Source organism: Muscardinus avellanarius (genome assembly GCF_963383645.1).
Source record: "Muscardinus avellanarius genome assembly, chromosome: 2".
Taxonomy (NCBI): domain Eukaryota; kingdom Metazoa; phylum Chordata; class Mammalia; order Rodentia; family Gliridae; genus Muscardinus; species Muscardinus avellanarius.
Genome location: NC_137787.1, coordinates 108,705,077 through 108,717,542, shown reverse-complemented (window position 1 = coordinate 108,717,542; position 12,466 = coordinate 108,705,077). Strand labels below are relative to the sequence as shown.

The following is a 12,466-nucleotide window of genomic DNA, read 5'->3' as shown; positions in this document are numbered from 1 at the left end:
GGGACACAGGCTTTTAGAGAAGCAGCACTAGGCGGTCAGCTCTCTGGCTCCTCCGTTTCTCTGCTTCGACACCAGCTCTGTCCGGGCTCTCAAGGGCGACCTGTTTCACCCTTCCGTTCCCTGCCTTGGGCTGTACCCACCTCAGGCTGTACCCACACCTGTGCACTGCGGCCACCCAGGCCTAACACCAGCTGCCATTGCCACCGCTCAGGGATCTTAGCTCTTTTTTTCTGCCAATGGAACTTAATAAAACCACAGACCTTCCAGGGGGACAGGACCAATGGATCAAACTAGCCCAGGGACTCTCAAAAAACACCTCTCTCAGGATGTCTTTATCAGAATCCTGTGGAGGCACTGGTTAAAAGTTCAGAAAACCAGGACCCTTCCAAGCTTTTTATAAACCCGAATTGCCAGAGAGGGTCCCTGGGCTTCACAGTTTCCCCAAGTGGCCAACATGTGAGGGCACTGACCTGGGCTCCCGCCTCCCGCAATCTGGTGTTAACTCACCTACCCCGCCCTCACCAGTCTTTCTATGACCCTCACAGCTTTCCTCAGGACTTACTACAGCCTGCCTGAGAATGTGGCCCTCATTCAATCCCAGAGCTCCAATGGTGTCCAAGACACCAGATGGGGTAGAGATTCCTGCTGAGTCTGTGCTCCTCTAAGCCATCTAACTCCAGGTCAAGGAGTTGGCTCACTGTACTTACACATCTTGTCAGTAACCTCTTCAGAGTTAAGGTGAAATTTCAACTTGAATTATTATTACTATTATTATTATTTATTTTTATTTTTATTTTTATTTTTTTTGCTGCTGCTGGGATGGATCCAGGGGCATTCTACCTCTGAGCTATAGCTCCTGACCCATCACCATCATTATTATTATTAACATGATGATGATGATGATGAAGAAACAGGTCTCGCTAAGTTGCTGAGGGTGGTCTCAAATCTCTAATCCCAAGCACTGGGATTACAGGCATGCACCGTCATGCCTGGCTTCAACTTGTGCTTTTATGAGGTAGTGTGTATATTTAGCAGCCAGACTGAGTAGGTTCAAATCCTTCCTCTGTCAATTACTAAGGAGTGGCTTTGGACAAAGTATTTAACCCCTCTGGGCCTCACTTTTATTTCTGTAAAATAGAAATACTCACCTGATACGGCTGAGGGGCAGATTAAAAGTATAGTGTCTAGAATAGTGTCTAGCAGATAACAACCTCAAAGTAGTACTACTATCATCCTAACAAAACAGGATATATTATTACTAAGAGGATATAAACTATACTTGAAAATATTATCTTGCTAGTATGATTTTAGTGACCATTTTTTTCTTTCTTTTTAAATGCTGGACAGCTGAAAATAATAAACCTCTCCATTCTGGAAAGAGAATCAAGTCCCATTTTTTTTTTTTTACAATGTAGACTAGAGGGACTTTTTGTTTTAAAAAATCTCAGAATGGTTCCTAACTCTGCAGAACATAATCTATATGCATTTAATAATTTTAAATTCAAGGTTTTTATTTTGAACACTCCTTAACTGGACAAAATATGCACTTGCAATGATGAAAGAGTTGTAAATGGAATGCTTAGACTTAAACTATTTTAGCATTCACAGCACGTCACTGTGGACAAATATTAAAACTCCAAACCTAAATATCAAGAGACAGAAACTGGGAAGCAGAAATCACTTTTGATATATAAAATTTTACTTTCAAATGTGAGGCCTGCCACTTTCAAAGGGTAGGGATCTACATCCTTTGGGGCAAGTAAAGACAGGTCATTCATCCTGCACAAAAGACAAAGGCATTGGATTCTGAAAGCTTAGGATGAAATTATATTGCTATTTTATTTAAGATTGAATTAAAAAGATGAATACAAAGCCAGCGGTGTTACCAACAGCCAGTTGGAATTAGACTCAATTAACTTCTGACTTCAAGTTTTGACCTTGGAAGAAATTTACGTGGTTATTATTATAAATTATCTACATGATATAAATTACTCAAAAGTGTCCTTATTCCCAAGTGCCCAATTCCAAAGTGCACTATGTCAGATATGTAAGCTTGTTGCTGTTGCATGTGGTGCCTTACCTGGTGTTGAAAAAGGCAAACCGTGTGTCATATTGGCGGGAGCGGGGACTGTGGCTTTATAGCTAAACTCTCCAATGATCACCCTCCCCTTCACTCCAAGGGCCTGTTTTCTTCTAAGCCTGAATTCTTAAAGGCTCAGTAAATCTTAGAGAATTTTAAGTCCAGTTAATTGGTGTCCATGTAGTTTGCTAGCTTACGGATTTCATTTTTAGACTGATAAAAAAAAGTCTAGAGAAAGACATTGTTCAAGACCCAATGATATGGGTACAGCTTAAGCACTGTCCTTAAACCTGATAATGTCAGCCCAGAGATTCCAGGACGAACTGAACGCCATTGCCTGCTCTGCGCTCCACGATCAAAGGAATCGGGCTAACCCCATTTGCTCCCCATTTATCAAGCTTCCTATAAATAAAAAGCCACGCTTCCCCAGAGGCACCTCTCTGGCTGTGTGTGTGCGTGCGTGCGTGTGTGTGTGTGTGTGTGTCTTTCTCTCTGGAGGTGGCCTTCATTCTTCCTGGAATGTGTACTTTTTGCTTCTCTAAATAAACTTGTGTAGCGCTACTCTCTGTCTTGGAAATTATTTCCTGGCCCATGCTTGCACCATGACAGTACATATTTGGAAATATGGCTATTCTGTTTTGCTTAAGAGCAGAGACCTACTTTCCAAATCCTGTCTTGGATCTAAGAACTCTAAGGAAATTGGAGTCCTGACACCTTGTCTCTGCTCACCTGACGCTGGCTCAATAGTGAAGGCGGGATGTTCCTGAGTCAAAGTGATATGAAACTCGAAGTCCACCGGGCAGCTGCATTGCAGAGGAATAACGTATGTTTTACTGCAAAACAGAAAAAAACAGAAAATGAAATACATACTCTTCTTCATAACTAGCTCTTTGGTGGCAAGGAATGCAGACTCGAGTTGTGGTACAAACACTAGCAGTGACAGCCTTGATCTAGGCCTTCCCGTGTGGCACGGGAGCTGGCCTGTGCCTCTCCCGCACGTCACTGTTTTGATCCTGTGTGGCGTGTATGATCAACCTCCCTTACAGAAGAGGAAACTGAGGCACTAGAGAGACTGGGTGTTCTTCACAGGCCGCATGGGCTGTGATGCAGGTGAACTGTCAGTGTGCAGACTCCCAGCACTGTCTTTGCTGCCTCTCAGGTGCTGCGGGTCATCCTGCAGAGACTCGGGTGGGGGGGAGAGGCCATACATACACACAGCTAGGCTCAGGAGCCTAGGAAACAATGAACCCACAGCCTCATAGAGGTCTGGAAACCATACTGCAGATTTTTTGTGATGAAATACATTACTAACTCTACTTGGCTTCAAGTCCAGCAATGATGGGAGACCCCAGAGAAGGTCTGTAGATTTGGAAGTACTCTGTTGCCAAGACCAGGAGACTTCTGAGTAAGCCGCAGCTGTTGCTTGTGATGCCGCAGAGGTGGCATGTCTTAGAAAGCCCCACATTTATCGTGGTCTGTCTCCTTCCACAGGGTAAGTCCAGGTCAGCTGGGGTTTGAGGGGCGAGCTCTCCCCTGGCCTTGGCATTCTGTGCAGTCTTGGAGCACACTTTGGTCCCCTTTTAGCTGCAGGAAGTTGAGTCCCAGCTTTCAAGTGACCCATCACTCACTGTGTCCCTGCCTAACCTACCTATCTCTTCCCCTCTCCTCTGGCCAACAGCCAGATTCTTTATCCTCAGCTCTGTGCACCTTTTCTCTGCCCCGCAGCTCCCAGGCCATAAAGGCCTGTCACAGCCTTTCATGGGCTTCCTGCCTTATGGCTGGTCCTGACTTCTAGATGGTGGCCAACCGCCAACTACCCATCTCTCACATCTTCCCAGTTCTTACTTCTGGGAGAGCACTGCAGTGTTACAGTTTAAGCAGATGAGAGCCAGCTGGCATCTGACTTCTCAGGAGCTAAGCATTCTGGCCGGTCTACCTCCAGGTGATGGTGGGCCTCACCATCACACACATTCCCTCACCGTCTTCCCTGAACACCGAGCCTGTAAATGCAGAGCTGGAGTCCTCTTGGGTCTCCTCCAGCGTAACCTTAGCACTATCTCAGGGTCCCATACACATCAGGTGCTCAACAGAGCACAGCAAAATATCCCCTTTGTCAGGAGCAAATATGGGGGTTGCAAATGTGGTTTTAGAAATTATGCTCAAAGTATTTTTATTGGACTTTAAAATTCATTACCTTTAAAAGATTCTGTGAAATATTTGAAATACTTCAAAATATAAGAAAAATATTGGACCAGGATGTAGCTCAGGAGTAAAGTCGTTGCCTACAGGGTGCAGGGCCCTGGGTTCCACGCCCAACACTGCATATACATACATACTTTTAGTTATCAATAAATAGAAAGCCCTTAATCTACTTCCAAGTTCTAGCAAATCTTTGCCTAAAACACATCACTATTATTTATATATCTTCAAAGAAATAAAATATTGCAGAAAGTTGATGCTCCCTGTTCTCTACTCCCTTAACAGGGATTACTCATACTTATTGTCCAGCATTCCCATGTATTATATAACATCATTGCATATATGTGTGAATACACATAGATGTGTATTCATAAAACATATAAAATACTGTATTAATTATTTTTAACATTATTGTTTTGAAATTTTTATTTTTGGTGGTGCTAGGTATCAAACCCAGGGTCTTGCGCATATGAGGCAAGTACTCTACCATGGAGCTATGCCCACAGCCCCTGAAATTAGCTTTTTTTTTTTTTTTTTTTTTCAGTACTGGGGATGGAACCCAGGCTCCTTCTACCTCCAAGCTACACCCCCAGCCCTGTTTTTTATTCTTTATTTTGAAACAGGGTCTCACTGAGTTGCAAAGGGCCTAAATAGCTGAGGCTGGCCACGAACTGCGAGCCTCCTGTCTCAGCCTCCCAAATGCTGGGGTTACAAGCGTGCGCCACCACGCCCAGCTGAAACTTGCTATTTTTGATGCATGCCATTTTAAAGACTTCTTCGTGATGAAGCATGCAGTTGTACGCCCTCCTTTGAACTGGCGAAGGGCACTCCATTCTGTGACTACACCACTCTATTAACTTACTCACTGGCTCTCCTGCGGGGGGTATTTAGATTGCTTGCACGTTTTTACTATTCAGTGAGGCAATGGATCCTTGAGCGTGGTTTCTTGTGGATGTGTGGCACCTGAAGCAATGGAATTGCTGATAAGTACTAAGCTAAAAAGACCCACTTGACTAGATGTGGCCACAGTGTCCTCCAAACCCTTTTACAAGTGTATGCTTCCACCAGTCGCAGAGGAGAGTTTCTGTTGGTTTACAATGTTTAGGATTTTCCAGCATTTTAACTTCTATTGACCTGATGGAGGTAAAATAGTATCTTCTTTTTATTTAGATTCTTTTTCTTTTCTTTCTTTCTTTCTTCCTTCTTTCCTTCCCTCCCTCCCTCCCTTCTTTCTTCTTTCTTTCTTTCTTTCTTTCTTTCTTTCTTTTTTTTCTGTACTGGGGATGGAACACAGGGGCTTTTTACCTCTGGGCTACACTCCCAGACCTATTTGGAAACAGGGTTTCACTAAGTTGCTGAGTGCTTCACTAGGTGGCTGAGGCTGGCTTCGAACCTGCAAGATCCTCCTGTTTCAGCCTCCCAAGCGCGGGGATTACAAGTGTGTGCGCCACCAGCACCACCACGCCCGGCTAATTCTCTTTTTTTCCAAGTTGCCTTTCTATCATTGTGTGTATACATTGGGCTTCCTCTTCTATGAACAGCCTGTGTATAACTTGTATCCATTTTTCAGTTGGTGAGCTTAATCTGTTTTCATTTGTTATGTTATAGATTTGAATTTATTTCCACCACTTATTTTATGTTTTCTGCCCACCAAAGTCTTCTTCCTTCCCTCTCCTTCTTTCTCCTTTGGTCCTGGGGGTAGAACCCAGGAGTGGGGCATTCTACCTCTTATCTATACTCCCAACCCTATTTTATTTTGAATCAGAGCCTCGCTAAGATGCTAAGGGTGGCCTTGAACCTGCCATCATCCTATCTTAGGCTCTCAAGTGCTAGGATTACAAGTGTGCACCACATCTGGCCTGAAGACTATTTCTTACCTCTCTATCTTCTGTATTCTGTGCTGAGTTTTAGTTTTAACTGATTTTAAACAAAATATTAATTTCAAAAATAGTTCATAGCTGGATGTAGTGGCATATGCCTGTATCCCGGGACTTGGGGGGCTGAGACAAGAGGATTGCAGGTTTGGACACAGCCTCAGCAAATAGTGAGACTCTCAACCTAGCAAGACCCTGTTTCAAAAGAAAAGTAAAAAAAATAAAAAAAATAGGGCTGGGGCTGTAGCTTGAAGGTAGAATGCCCCTGGGTTCCATCCCCAGTGCCACATGAAAAAAAGTTCATTATTTGTTAACTGTATTGACATATATAATCAACTTCAGCATCATCCTTGGATCCCCATGGCGCCTCCCTATCCAGGTAGAATATTCTTTTTATCTTGCTGGTGTATGTCTTTCAAAATTGCTTTTAGGGAGGGTTGTGTTCAGTAAATTCTTAGGTATATAAAATTATCCTGTCTTTGGACAATAATTTAGCTGGGAAAAAATTTAAGGCTGACTGTTTATTTTCCTTTAGCATTTGAAAATATTTACTCCACATCTTTCCCTGTGTGTTTGTTGCCAATCAAGGACCGCCAGTGTCATTCTTTGGCAGATAATATAGCCCCTCGTTTCTCCTTGGAAGCTTTTAAAGGTCTATCTTTGATATTCTGCCACTTAAATCTCATGTATCTAGGTAGGAATTTATCTTACCCTGCTTGATATTTGAATGCACCTTTTGAAAGCTTCCTATTTATTTTAAATTTAATTCTGAAAATTTCTCAGCTATTAACATAAAATATGATTTCTCTGTGTCCCTTCCACTTTGTTCTGCAGTGCTCTCCCCACCCCACTCCTCTCTCTCTCTTGAAGTGCTGGGGGCTGGACATGCTCAGCATGCTCCACCACTGAGCCAAACCCCAGCCCCCTGACGAAATTCTTATCAACACTCCTATGTTAGAGCGTCTCAGTCCTGATTCTATTTTTCTAGTGTCCTTTCCTTTTACATTTAATCTCTTTATGCTATATTCTGGATGAATTCCTAAGTATTATCTTTTAGTATATTATTTTCTTTATATCAATATAAAATTTATTTGACCTATTGAGGTTTTAAAATTTAATATCTACCTCTATTTTTTAATATCTTTTTTTTTTTTTGTGGTACTGGGGGTGGAACCCAGGGGCTTTTCTACCTCCCGGCTACACTCCCAGACCTATTTTATACTTTATTTGTAAACAGGATCTCACTAAGTTGCTGAGAGCTTCACTAAGTAGCTGAGGCTGGCCATGGAACCTGTGCTATCCTTCTGTCTCAGCCTCCCAAGCGCTGGGATTACAAGCGTGTGCCACCATGCCCGGCTCTATTTTGAATTTCTAAGATTTCAAATTGGTTCTTCTTATCTACTTGGTCTTTTAAAACTTTCCACCTATTTTGGCTTTATTGAGGGTTCTAAATATACACATTTTCAAGTCTTTATCCAACTGTTCTGTTCCCAATTCTGTTCTGATGATTTGTTCCTGGATTTCTTTCTTAGCATGATATTTACTCATGTGTTTTGAAATTTGAATGTGCAGGCTCATCCTGGATGAAAGGACTTACTCTACATTGCTGTCTATGGCTGCACAGGGTCCCACCAGGCAGCTGTTTTAGGACTACCTACTAGCCCCAGGTCCAGCTGGCAGCTTCGCTCACTCCACATCACAAGCTGGCTATTCCTGTTTTCTGCTGCCCTCTGTCCATGTCTGGGTACAAAGTCCAGGCCCAGGTAACAGCCAGCAGGGATTTCCAGCTTTCCTTCATGGGAAGGGGGGCATGAAGCCCCTGAATCCACGGGACATGTGGCTGCCTGACCCCACCCATGGGAGTGAACCCACCTGCCACCTTCTCCCTGCCTCAGAGCCTGCGCCTGCGTGGGCCTCACCCAGTTTCTCTCTTGTCCTTTCTTTTCTGTTCCCACTCCAAAGCTGACTGACCGCCTGGCTTCTGAGCTGGGTGTCACTCTGGAAGGCTCTTTTTATATTTCATTTGTCACTATTACTGTCTGGAGTAGAAGAGGTGCCATACAGTGTAAACTCACTGCTTCATCTTGAGCAGATCTCTAAATGTGCTTCTGAGAGACCTGCACACTGAATGCAGAGGGCTCTTAGGCCTGCCAGGCAGCGTCCTGGTCCTAATTAATCTTCACTTGCCTTTATTTTTAAACGTTGTTCCTTATGATGTCTTTGTGAGGTGAAGGTAGCTGTTCTATGAGCTACCTGTCATGAGACTACCAATAGGGACAGGCCTGAGGGTCATATACAGAGTGTTCTTTTCAGCCAGCAGTGAGATGAGCACTTTAGAGGGGTTTCAACTAAGTTCATAAATCTTGTCCTAAATCAGGCTCTGCTGGCGGGCTGCAGTCAATCTCAACTCTCTGAGATTCTTCCTAATTCAGAGCATATGAAGCCATTACATTTTCAAGGTCATTCAACCTAACAGACTCTTGGGCCCCATTGAGGTGGATTATTTCACCCAACCTGGGCAGATTAAATCAACACTGCAAGTCACATCAGCACACAAGTGACAGAGGCTGGTGGAGAAGTAGGGAGGTTGTGGGTAACAGACAACACAAACCATTAAACTGACCAGTGTGCCCTCTGAAGCTTAGGCTGGGATTTGCACAGCCCCAGGGTTGTGCAGCCCTCAGATCAGCACCCTCAGGGCTCTGCCCAGAGCTGTCCCAGCCACGTATGAGCTGACCCTTAGGGCCATTCTGCTAAAACCCGCCTGGTTACATCTTCCTGAACTGAAACAAATTCAAAAAACTCTTTTGAGACTTTTCCTACTGGTCACAAATACAGTTTTCAGTTAACTTCACAGCTCTTATAATTCCTATAGAAAACGTGTCAAGGTTTTTGTTTAATGATGATTATGTGAAGCCAAGTTCCTGAAGCATTAACCAGTCAGGAAAAATAAACAATTCTTAAAGGTACAAAATTCCAAACACCATGATTCAAGAGACTTAGTGGCACAAGTCATCCAAATTTCAGTGGAATCTCTGGACTCTGTGCTCATTGCCACTGTTCCTATTATGGATGTCAAATTAGTGGGGCTGCTACCATGATAATGAATCAAGAATGGTCTAGGTGAATTTGGGTCAATAAGAAGCTTAGGTAATATAAAGTTTTGTTTATTTTGAAGTTTTTCATATTTGAAGAAACAGAATATCATAGGATCTGGGTAGAATTAAAAATTCTCAACTAAATTCCCATTGCTAAATACCATTTGAAACCGATCTACAATAAAGAACCATGAATATACATATCTTGTGCTTATTACTCCTCAGAAGTAAATAAGAGATGAAAGTTCTAGAATGTATAGGAAGCAAGCAACTAAAACAGGAAAGCAAGTAGAAGTTAGTACTTTTGGAGGTAGCCACAATTTTTTTAATCTGTTACTTTATCATTAAACATTTTCTCAATTATGCAAGGGCTATGTATAACAATATATTAAGTACTTTCAAATAATTATTCTCCACTCTTGGATAAAATCCAGCTCAAATATTTTAAATACTAAGCTTTTACATTAAAATCATGTCCAAATTATATGCCTATTAGAGGAGAACATAAATTTGCCTTATAGAAAGTAAAAGAGTGCCGGGTGTGGTGGTGCATACTTGTAATCCCCGCGCTTGGGAGGCGAAGACAGGAGAATCGTGCAGGTTCAAAGCCAGCCACGCTGGCTTAAGAGACCCTGTTTCCAAATTAAAAAAAAAAAAAAAAGTAAAAGAGTAAAATATATTCAAATTTCTTCCTTGTTATTTCTTTGAGATTTTGAAAGGATAGTGCTTTGTGAAGTTACTAGAGATAATGTGAAATCAAACATCCTCTCTAATCTACTGCTTCCAATACCTAGAGAGTAGAGTGACCAGGACACTTTACCACATAGGATTTGGCTTCTTTTCTGGAAAACAAAAGGCACAGGGCAAAAAGCATGACTACTGCAAGCTATTCCAAGATGGCTGGATTCAGAAGCAAAAGCAATTGACCATTAATTGTTATGTTTATGTAAAGTTTGAGGGAAACATTATCAAGAGAAAGGGCCTTCCCACAAAAATGTGTGGACAAGACAAGCCATGCCCAGACAGGAACACACAGCTATCAATGCCTGCAGCCAACAGGCTCAGCCCTCTCATTTTAGGGTCGAGTCAGTGTAGTAGGACTTTTCCCTTTTTTGGTGTGTGGTGCTGGGAATTGAACCCAGGGGCATTCTACCTCTGAGCTCTATCCCCAGCCCGATTTTTTTATTCTTTATGTTGAAACAGGGTCTCACTAAGCTGCAGAGGCCTAAGTAGCTGAGGCTGTCCATGAACCCAGATCCTCCTGTTTCAGCCTCAACTTTTTCTTTTTCAACTGCTCATTGATCTGGGAACCACTCGTAGATTACAAGATGTGGATGACAATAATATATCTGCACATCATATTTCCCTTCCAAATGTCCCAGACTATTGCAACTATCCAGATTCTGGGCAAGCTTTGGGGTTACATACTGTGATGGTCTTCAAAGCGGTTTACAAACCCTGACATTCCCTCCTTTGAGAGGTGGAGTCTGGGCCTACTTCCCTGATTCCAAGCTCTGTCACCACTTGACTAGAGAACACTATGAGGTAAGTGCCTGTTTCTTAGGGCCAAGGCCCGAGAAACTGGTGCCTTCCACTTTTCTTGGGATATTCATTCTGGACCCTCATCAACATTGCGCAAGGATGCTCAAGCAGCCTATGAGAGACCTATAAGACCAGAGTTAAGGCTCCCAGCCCTCAGGTGTCTGAGCTCCCAGATAAGAGTCAGCCTGTGAGTGGACCATCTGGGAAGTAGAATTTCAATGGCAGTTGAGCAGCTATGGCTACATGGAGCAGAGATCAGCCCTTCCTATCAGGCCTGGCCAATTGTAGATCCATGAGCAAAATCAATGATTGTTATTCTTTTAAGCCCCTACTTTTGGAGTGGTTTGTTACATAGAAAGATGGAACCAAACAGCATCTCTCCTTCCCATTTCATTTATCCCTCTGTGAATAATTATCTTACTTTATTCTGCATAAAATCTTAATTTGGCAATTTTGAATTTTTTTGCATCAGCTCTTAATATGTGCTAGTCATATTAAGAGATATACTTATATCTCAGTTAACCTTTAATTTACCCTATGAGGTAAGTGCCATGATTATCCCCATTTTATGCATGAATAAACTACCTTTGGGGAAGTCCAAGGTCACACAGTCGTAAAGGTGACTTGGGATTCAAAGCAGAGGTCTCAGACCCTGAGCTCTGAACTGCTGTCCTGCAGTGCCTCCCTAGGTCTCTGATACTAAAGACCAGCTAATGCTGTCTCATTGTTGGCACAGCAGTCCTCTTCTCTGTGACTCCCTGACACTGATCCCTCTGAACTTTATTTGTGAAGCTTTTTACAAGGAAAATCATCAAGAAAGACCTGGAAACACCTCCTGTGGACCAAGTTTCACAAACACATTAGCTAAAGCCCTGATTCCCATGATGGAGGTGGGGCCTCTGAGGGGTCATTAAGGTTAGGTGAGGACCTGAGTACCCCCCACAATGGGATTAGTGTTCTTTTAAGAGGAAGAAGGGGCCAGAGTCCTCTACAATCCCCACCCCACTACTGTCACGTGAGGAAACACAGACAAGGGCCTTCAACAGAACCTGCCGGTGTTGGCACCATGATCTTGGGCTGAAAGTCTAGGATGGCGAAAAATGTTTGCTGTTTAAGCTGTTCAGTCTGTGATGATTTCTTATAGCAGTGTGTGCAAAGACAAATCCCAAGACTTTTTCCTAAGTGTACCAACCTCCTCTCCTTTCATGTACACAGGGAAAAAGAAGGAAATCTAGAGACTGGCCAGTCACTCTCACTTAAGCTTCAGATATAAATTACTATGTCTAGAAGGCAGCCAACAAAAAGAGAAGAATATGAGAGGCATTATTAGTTGCCTAATAAGTTGGACTTCCAAGTTCCAAACAAACAGGCAATAATTTGAAAACATATAAAGAGCTCAGAGTAACTTACATTTCAAATTTAAAAATTTAAAAATTTAAAATTTAAAAATGTTTCTTTTCCTAAAGATATTTTTTTCTTTTCTTTTTCTTTCTTTTGTTCTTTCTTTCTTTCTTTCTTTCTTTATTTTTTTGTGTGGTACTGGGGTTCCTGGAAACCCTTCTACCTCTGGGCTACACTCCCAGACCTATTTTATATTTTTATTTGGAAACAAGGTCTCTTAAGCCAGCGAGGCTGGCTTCGAACCTGCACGACCCTCCTGTCTCTGCTTCCCA

General features: G+C 42.6%; 1 protein-coding gene across 1 annotated transcript in view; it reads right to left on the bottom strand.

Annotated features, from left to right (window-relative positions):
* CFAP221 (cilia and flagella associated protein 221) overlaps positions 1-12,466 on the bottom strand; it is a gene marked incomplete at both ends in the record, with an annotated part of 117,304 nt that overhangs the window by 75,554 nt on the left and 29,284 nt on the right. The window contains one exon of the mRNA XM_080690092.1: positions 2,810-2,913. Within this exon, the coding sequence (XP_080546218.1) occupies positions 2,810-2,913 (104 nt within the window). The remainder of the gene's footprint in view (positions 1-2,809; positions 2,914-12,466) is intronic.